This window comes from Primulina eburnea, chromosome 3, assembly GCF_022965805.1.
Source record: "Primulina eburnea isolate SZY01 chromosome 3, ASM2296580v1, whole genome shotgun sequence".
Classification (NCBI taxonomy): Eukaryota; Viridiplantae; Streptophyta; class Magnoliopsida; order Lamiales; family Gesneriaceae; genus Primulina; species Primulina eburnea.
Genome location: NC_133103.1, coordinates 9762560 through 9771671, shown reverse-complemented (window position 1 = coordinate 9771671; position 9112 = coordinate 9762560). Strand labels below are relative to the sequence as shown.

Sequence of the window (9112 nt, the reverse complement as noted above, 5' to 3'; positions counted from 1 at the left end):
GACAGCATCCTTGATCTTTTTCTTGTCGGCACGAATGTCAACAATGAAAACTAGAGTGTTGTTGTCTTCGATTTTCTTCATTGCAGACTCAGTGGTGAGAGGATATTTCAGAATCTGGTAGTGATCAAGTTTATTGCGGGGAGGGGCACTAATGCGAGGATATTTGGGATTTCTGTCAGTCTTCAATGTCCTTGGACGATGAAAGGTAACTTTGGTGCGTATCTTCTTGGCCTTCTTCTTAAAGGTAGTCGAACCTTTTACAGCCTTGGAAGTCTTCAAGGCCTGAGCCTTTGGGTCTGACTTCTTTGTTGAATCAGCTATACATACAATGAAATGTAAATACAGTCTAAAACAAAAGCTATTTCTTCCACATTTCTACAAGTATAGTCATGCATTCACAAGGGGGTAATATCAAAGAAAATAGTGAAGGCACATCCTAATTCATTGAAAACAGTTGGTCAAAAATATGGTATCCACAACTAATTATCTCATCCGGCGGTCGCTGGAACATAGTTACTAAAACTCACAATGCATCTGCCTAGACTCAAGGCTCTGGTTTGTTCCACGACACGAGAAAACATGGTTCTTTCATGAAGCCCACACCTTAACCATAAACCCCAACTGCCCAAGTCTCTATGTGCTTTAAAGGCACAAGGAATCCTTAAGCACGTCTTCAGTGTAGAGATAGTATTATCCATGATTATATGCAATATCGTGAATACCTACTGATTCTAATTTGTTTTTTTCAATAATCTGTAAAGTACATACTGCCTTGAATGTGATGAATCTTCACAGATGCTTAGATTATAGCATAGCTATTTAGGGCACTCCACTTCAGTTTGTCACTATTTGGAGGAGTTGAAAAGTTAAATCAAGTGTTCAATCCCCAGTTCTAATTCTTAATCAAACACCAAGACAAGGCTCTTTAAGCAAATATTTAATTCATCCTGAGATTACACCTTTCATAATCGATTCTTGAACAGTAAACCAAACTTTCCCTACGTATCCATTCAGAACGTTTCAAAAAAAAAAAAATCAACTTAAAACCACGAAATGAAGCTATAATTCGAACTTCCAGATTTATGCTCCTCACAGCCAATTGCAATATACGACCGCTAAATTCGATCTTCGAATAATTTAAATACATCTCAAAAAAGTAAACCACTAACAAGAAGGGCTGTACATCTGGAACAACTCTTTCCCCCAAATTTTTTACACACAATCGAAAACCAAGTAATGTCCCTCCACCATTAATCGATTTGTAGCTGAATTGAACATTGAAAAAAACAACAAACCCCGTCCCTTCTCTAATAGAAACCTGTCTATGAAACATGGCATCGCAGAAGAGAAAAATGCTCACCTTTTGCGGGGGCCATTGAAGCAGATACAACCCGAAACCCTAATGAAGTTTTACCTGCACAATCAGTCAATTGAATGGCCTATATTCAGAAATCCAAGCCAAAAATTGTGAATTCCCATGGAAAAAAAATGATAAAAGAGAAGGTAGGGAACCTTGAAAGGTGCTGCTGCCGTTCTAGGGTTTTTCGAGGCGAAGAGGGGACATATATGAGCTCAACGTTGGGCTTAGATTCAGGCCCGGTCCAAGTTTATATAATCCACCATTGGGCCCAGTACTACCATCAATTTTTCTTTGTTGCTTAATAACGTGACGGAATCAAATGAGCGTCTAAGGTGGACAAAATGGAATTATTCGATCTTTTCCTTTTTAATTGTTATATTATATTATGAGTAGGTCTCATGTGATACCGTCTCACGGATCGTAATCTGTGAGACGGGTAAACCCTACCCATATTAACAATAAAAAATAATACTCCTAGCATAAAAAATAGTATTTTTTTATGGATGACCCAAATAAAAGATCTGGTCTCACACAAGTTTTTGACTTATATTATATAATAATTAATGTCCACAGAGCGCGACTTATTGGTTCGGTCCATTTTGAATAGGATCGATTTTTGCACACGATTTTGGGACCAATTGGATAGAAAAGCACCGAAGCTACCGGCACTAGAAATTTCTCCATAAATAGGACCTTTATTTCTCAACCGTGGTTAGAATTTAAACGTTGTTACCTAACCCCGGTTACTTCGTTCCTCTTTTTGCCTTCTCAGATCTGTTCATCCATGAATATTCATGCCCTAAATTTACAATTAATTTTGATTTTCCTTCTAATTTCTTGTTTGATGAATAACTTTTCACCCCGTCCAATTGAGTGTTGATTTTATTGTTTTCTATGTATGGAGACCCAGGAGAGTGGTGGATTTTCCTCACAGAAGCATGGATAAACGGCCTCGAAAACGGCCTCGTTTAACATGGGATATGCCTCCAATTCTTCAGCCTCCTGCTCCTCCGAAGGTCTGGTTTTCGGTTCTATCAAGTTTTAATTTTGAGGAATGTGCTCTGTGAAATGTGCGTTGCTTGAATTTTGTTTATATGATTATTTTTCTTTAGCTTTTATCTTGTTAGGGTTCTTTTGTAACTTTCTTATTTATTACTGATTGAATGGGAGTTAAAGAAATTAGTGTGAACATTTGCTGTGTAATTGTGAATGAGCTGATTTCATTTAGTTCTGAAACTGTTATGTAAGTTAAATGCGTTCTTCCTTTTAATAATATTTAGATGTGTTTCATGCTAAATTTGATAATTGAAGAAAATTGCTGCACCTGAGTTGATTTTATTATTTACCTGCATAAGGACCTAAAGGTTTGAGTAAGAGGTATTGGTGGGATAATTTTAGCTTGCCTTGGTTCATGTTTATTTTATTTTATGTTTCTGAAATTGACTCAACTCTTTTGCACCAAATAAGGCAAGAAACCAAAACTGGAGTTTCTGGGAAATGATTATCGATGATGGGAAGTGGAGAGAAAATTGTCGAAGCTAGCGGGTGTAGATGTTTGTTACAGTAGTTCGATGACCAGGAGCACACATGTTGTGCATGTAATATATTTATTATTATTTTCCTTTGAAAAAATTTGCGATGTGTTTCTTCTGCAGGTTCTTCCAACTATATACTGTGCCCAAGAGTTTGGGACAGTCCCTAACTATGGGTATTCCTCCATCTACTATAAGGGGGTTTCTGGTAATGGATCTCCACCTTGGAGACCTGATGATAAAGATGGGCATTATGTTTTTGCCGTTGGGGAGAACTTGACTCCTCGTTGTAAGTCTGCCTGAATGTTTGAGGCCGTTTCATTTCGAGATACATCATTTATGGAGTATCTTTGATGATAATTTAATTGTTATCTTTATGGAGTTTCCTATTCTGAAATCTAATCTTTGGATGCATGTGTTGCTTGAATTGTTGAAACAATGGGTGTTTAAATGTTTGCCCGACATTTTCATCATATCTAGTCTACATTAGGACATAGCAATTTGGAATTCTATTGTAAGATGTAACCCATTCCACACTTTATAAAATATTTTAAAAAAAAAAATTGCAATAGGTGTGGATAGGAACCATGTTTATTTCTTTTGAGTTAAAAACCTTCAGAACTCTTCCACGTGGGTATAGTGATCGGAGAAAAGTTTGTGTGCATGCTATTGTTAAATTCCAACTTTATGTTCATGCTGTGCGGTGAAAAGTTTTGCACGTGTGTTCTAGTGTTTCCCACTTATGACTCAACTATCTAAATTAATCACAAATAGAACCTCGTCTCATAACTCATGTAAGATTATAGTTCGACAAGTTTGAATTAACATAACAACAAAGAAAAAACAGAGAGAATACAAAAATTGAAATTTTTTTAAAAAAAATGAAAAATTACTGAAGCCATTGGAAGAAAATTTAGGATCCAGAGATAATTGCATGGATATCCTCATTCCCGTCGCTAAATTTGAATAGTAAATTTTTAATTGCGAGTTACAGCTAATATTTTGAAATCACCCACCTATATATAATGTGTAAAATAACACATTCTTTTGAGGAACTATGTAGAGGGCTAGTGGCAACTTGCTTTTGATGCAATAGTTGACCATTTCTTCGATTTTGCGTACAAAAAGATAAACCTAATTAATTATCCGGTGAAATAAAAATTTCATGGCAGATTGATGTGGTCACCAAATCACAAAGTATCATGCTGGTGTGTTGACATTTAGTAGGTTTGCATAACAACATGGTGTATTTATCATATCAATGGCGTAAATGTGACTGCTGTAGAATTGCAATTGTGCTAATTAGTTATAATTTTTCTATATATATGTTTACAGGTAGAAAAGTGTGCAAATATACTTTGTTCTCATGATGTGTGATTTGTTACTTTAGGTTGTGAAGATGATAAAGTTTTAGCTTAAACCATTAAAGAATCCCAAAACCACTAGTGTTTCTCAGCCATGTGCTAAAAAAGCACAAAAAAAAGGATTAAGCGCGAAATGTAAATAAAAAGCTACAATTTGGGCAAATGCGGAAAAAAAAAGCGGTCAACGTCATTAAAGGCAAAAAGCAACAGTTTTTTAGATAAAATTTTTGAGTTACCTCTTGAGATTTTAAATAATAAATATTTAATAGTGTGAGATATTTTTACCAAAAAAAAAATCCCCTTTAGTCTTCACCAAAAAAATAAAGCCCCAAAGGCCCTTTCCCTTGCCTTTGTTACCCTCAAAAATATATATTTTGCAAATAAGATGCCACTTGATCGGCAACGGCATAGCTTATGGGGTGCTCGGCGATAGAGTAGCTTGCCAATATACTTTAGTACTTGATTCCAAAATAAATTTATTCTTTTATTCTTAAATTTATTATGTACTCGCATCATTTAATTTATTGATTGATTTGATATAATTAAAATTATAATAAAAATTAAAACTTTTTTTACGCTCGCATTAAACAAGCTTAAGCTTTTAAAGTTGAAGTTTGACCGTGACACTTCGTCAGGCTTCGTGATTTTTAAAACTTTGTTAATCGGTGGTGAAAAGAAGGGAACCTTTGGATTGATTTGGGAGGAGCAATTAATTAATTAATTCTCTGTCAGAACTTTTCTGTTGTTAGCTACATTTTTGCTAATGATATTGTTTAGAATCCTTTGGCATATAAAAGCCTTAAATGAATCTTCCATTTTTTCATAGGCAGACCTTTTCATTTCTAATTCCCTTGAACAAAGTATTGTGAGTTGCTCACGTTTGATGACATGAAATCTAGTCTTTAGAAATTAGAATTGGAAACTTCAACCACCCAATGATCTCGTAATTCTCCAAATCAATTTCCCTTGCTTCAGCAGATTTTTCCAGATTTAAGTGAATACTGGCTATTCAAGGTTTGAAAGTCTATAATTAGAGATTATGTAGCGAAGTGTTTGTCCTATTTGCACATAGGTACTTCACTTTGTTTCCTTCAATTAATTGAATAGTACATATTGTGGCTGCAAGGTTGTATCTGATTCTTCATTCATATTTGGTATTAATCCTATGGTCATCCCTCTGTTTCCATATGACTACCTAAAGCAAAGTTCTCACATACATATATATTTTTTAAAAGATAAATAACGATCTTTCAGCGTTATGCACCAAACTAATTATTTTTCCCACAAAATGAGAGGAGGAAATAAAAGGGAAGGTATTAATAAAATTACTGGCCAACCAGTTGAGAAACAAGACACTCTCTTTGAATGTTGCACTTTCGAACGTGCAGTAGAATATAGCAACACTGTCAAATAAATTTAACTCTGTTTTTTGTTAAATTTTTTTTAGTTAATAACTGATAAAAGAACCCTTAATTCAGTCATGTTACAGCTGTGTACCACATTCATTTATATCCGTTATTCTGTTATATGCTTGGAGAATTTGATGATCACATTTGATTTTTGTGTCACATTTATTTATCTGTCTCCAATCCTCTTGTACTTCTCATTTGCAGACAGGATACTGAGCAAAATGGGAGAAGGTTAGTGTTTCTTGGCTCAATTCCACTTGTTTATGTTGATTTTATATTTATTTTTATGTAGGAATCGGGTCAATTTGGTAATCTGGTGTAATCTTTTACCATGTAGTCTGTTGAATTGAGTGCAGGAACTTTTGGACAAGTTCTTGAATGCCTGGACAATGAGAGGAAAGAGATTGTGGCAATCAAAGTTGTCCGTTCAATTCAAAAGTACCGGGAAGCTGCCATGATAGAGATTGATGTTTTGCAGAAACTCGCGAAGTATGATATCTGTGGCACACGGTAAGATTCTGGTTTCATTGTCTTAAATTTTTCAATCTAGAAAATTGAAGTGGTTTTAGTGTAAGTTGTTTCATGCTTTGCAGTTGTGTGCAAATACGGAATTGGTTTGACTATCGTAATCATATTTGTATTGTAAGTACTTATTGTAATTTATGATTTGCTTAAATTTGATTGGGTATGACGTTCCTTGATACCCAAATTTTATGTGAGTTAAAACTTGCGGATGAATTTAAATGGTTTTAACAGGTATTTGAGAAGCTTGGTCCAAGCTTATATGATTTTCTACGCAAAAACAGCTATCGTTCATTTCCCATTGATCTTGTTCGGGAGTTTGGCAGACAACTTTTGGAATCTGTGGCATGTGTGTGAACATATCTTTGCAACATAAATCTCTTTTTTCATTGCTTGAATTTTCTGTGTGCTTGTTCAATTTTGTTTCCACTGTACTGCTATTAATTTTCGTCCTGACATTGAACCCCAGAGATAATACATTCTGATCTCACATAATGTTGCTTCTCCTTCCAGTTATGCATGATCTTCGCCTGATTCACACTGATCTAAAACCTGAAAACATTCTTCTTGTGTCCTCGGAATATATTAAGGTGCCAGACTATAAGGTAATCATTCATGAACGGATCTCTTGATATCTATTCTTGCTCTCTAAGTTTTGCCTGTCTCATTTTGAGCTAACTTTTTTTCTCATAAGTTTTAAGTTCTTTTACTCTGTCGTTTTGATACTGATATCTGGACTTCTTTGGTATGATATAATTCTTAACTCCTTTGTATGAAATTTCTATTGAGAATTGAGATTTACTAAAACCGGTACATTTCCTACATTGAAATGTTTTAGTTTCGGATTCTATATTTGACTGCTTGATTTCAAGTTCTGATCCCTGATGCTAGCCACTTATTTTTCACCTGCATTGAAGTTTCTATCAAGATCCGGAAAAGATGGTTCCTATTTCAAAAATCTGCCGAAGTCAAGTGCTATAAAGCTTATTGATTTCGGTAGCACTACATTTGAGCATCAAGATCACAGCTACATAGTGTCAACGCGTCATTACCGAGCTCCAGAAGTTATTTTAGGTAATTAGCAGATCTTACGGTATTTTGCGTTTTACTTTCTGATTTCTTCTGCGTTGGTTTCTGTTGGTGATCTTTATATCATATTTTCACTAGGCCTTGGATGGAACTATCCTTGTGATATGTGGAGTGTAGGTTGCATACTTGTGGAACTCTGCTCTGTAAGTACTAAATCACATACATCACATTACCTTCTTGAGTTAAATGTTCCCCTTCATAGTCATATGTGTCCTCACCCTGGTGGTTATCTGACAGTCACAAAATTTTCCGGGCTGTAAATCTGCTTACAGGCTTTTACAGCCCTGCAGATTTTTATGCCGCAGTTTTTTTTATGATTCATGGACTTCATTCTGGCACAAAATGAGTTGATTTACATTAAACATGTATTTTAAAGAAAGCATTTGGTGGCCATAATCCTATATCCAACCCTGACTCTGCAAATCTGTTTTAGGGAGAGGCACTTTTCCAGACCCATGAGAACTTGGAACATCTCGCGATGATGGAAAAGGTGTTGGGGCCACTGCCTCAACATATGATGATGCGGGCCGAGTAAGTTAGATCTTTTTTTCATCTTGTATGGATTTATACTATGTGGTGAGGTAGGCTGAACACTGTTTTTATACAGTCGCCGTGCTGAGAAATATTTCAGAAGGGGTGCAAGGTTGGATTGGCCCGAGGGTGCAACCTCCAGAGAGAGTATAAAGGCAGTTTGGAAACTACCCCGACTTCAGGTATATTAATTTACTGTGTAGTTGAGGTTTATAGTTTGAACCTTATGGCCGGTTCATTACGTGATGTTTTTTTCTCCATTTTCTGTTGTTCCCGCCAGAATCTTATCATGCAGCATGTTGACCACTCTGCTGGAGATCTGATCGATCTTTTGCAAGGGCTTTTGCGGTATGACCCTGCAGAAAGACTTAAAGCGAGAGAAGCTCTAGGACACCCATTTTTGACGAGGGATCCTAGAAGGTTTGGATACCCTTTATAGCTGTAAAATTTGTCAGTATTATGCAAATGAAGCCCTTGCTCATAAAGATACATTATATACATATGCATCTGCAAAAATGAACGAAACTACATATGAAGGAAACGGGATGTGGGTTGAGATTGCAGCTAATATTTTGGCTGCTTGTCCCCACCGACTTCAAATTCGCTAACTGCATTCCTTGTATTGTAAAGTAAGCCACATTTCAGGTTTGTTTGTTTGTTTGTTTTATGTTTTTGCCTTTTTTTACTGAGATTCTTCGTTGTGATTGTTTTTTATTTTTATTTTTAATGTACCTGCGATTATCTTGTTTGCCTTTTTGTAAACCATATATCCATTCTATGTTATATAAAATATGGTTTCGTATTAAAAAAAAAAAGGTTCGGAAATTTATACATGCATTGCCCGTTATTTAATTCGACGGTGAACCGTTCCTAGGTACTCTGTTCCGTTTTTATTTTATTTTTTGTCCTTTTTTCCTTCTGGTATTCATATATATTATAGCATAGAAGATGCTATCTCATTGAGAAAGTTTATACTTATTTCCATTATTCTTGAATAATTTGCTATATTTTCTTGAAAAGTTTTTACAAAATGCGTGCCAAATGGTTGGACCTGCATCCAGTTTAGGAGGGGCCAAATCAATAATTGAGCTTTCAATTGGTGCCTAAATGTGAAGAATTTTTTTTTGGATGTTTGTGAGGAGCAAGTCTTATTATCTGCAAGAGCAACTATACCCTGGTAGGAAAGATTCCATGACGGCCCCTGTGTGTCGGCCGCGGTTGGATCTCTGGCCCTATGCTTAGGTTTGGATTGGAGGATTTAGAATTGAGGGTTATTTGAAGATGGATTTTAATAACTCCATATCG

At 35.6% G+C, this 9112-nt stretch overlaps 2 protein-coding genes across 4 annotated transcripts; one reads left to right on the top strand and one right to left on the bottom strand.

Annotated features, from left to right (window-relative positions):
- Positions 1-1660, bottom strand: LOC140826172 (large ribosomal subunit protein uL23-like; the record flags this gene model as incomplete). The annotated part of the gene is made up of 3 exons (XM_073188338.1): positions 1513-1660; positions 1361-1414; positions 1-317 (listed from the first exon to the last, which is right to left on the bottom strand). Coding segments are annotated over exons 2-3 (333 nt in total), but the record flags the coding sequence as incomplete, so codon positions are not given.
- Positions 1661-2086: 426 nt separating this feature from the next.
- On the top strand, positions 2087-8555 carry LOC140826171 (serine/threonine-protein kinase AFC1). 3 transcript variants are annotated; one of them, XM_073188335.1, is made up of 12 exons: positions 2087-2376; positions 3016-3181; positions 5870-5896; positions 6022-6175; positions 6259-6307; positions 6422-6536; positions 6701-6792; positions 7105-7261; positions 7355-7419; positions 7710-7807; positions 7884-7989; positions 8088-8555. In XM_073188335.1, exons 1-12 carry the CDS (start codon positions 2299-2301, stop codon positions 8244-8246), a joined length of 1266 nt encoding a protein of 421 aa, XP_073044436.1. In that variant the 5' UTR covers positions 2087-2298; the 3' UTR covers positions 8247-8555. The 3 variants fall into 3 exon arrangements, with proteins under 3 accessions (XP_073044436.1, XP_073044437.1, XP_073044438.1); XM_073188336.1 differs by lacking the exons at positions 6259-6307; positions 6422-6536 and having other exon boundaries at positions 2359-2376; positions 3016-5896; XM_073188337.1 differs by lacking the exons at positions 2087-2376; positions 6422-6536 and having other exon boundaries at positions 3016-5896.
- Positions 8556-9112: the final 557 nt, after the last annotated feature.

Excerpts from the sequence above, each read along its gene's own strand:
- LOC140826171 (XM_073188335.1), top strand. The coding sequence starts at position 2,299 with ATGGATAAACGGCCTCGAAAACGGCCTCGTTTAACATGGGATATGCCT. Across the intron at positions 7,420-7,709 it reads TACTTGTGGAACTCTGCTCT|GGAGAGGCACTTTTCCAGAC; the intron begins GTAAGTACTAAA and ends AATCTGTTTTAG. Across the intron at positions 7,808-7,883 it reads CATATGATGATGCGGGCCGA|TCGCCGTGCTGAGAAATATT; the intron begins GTAAGTTAGATC and ends GTTTTTATACAG.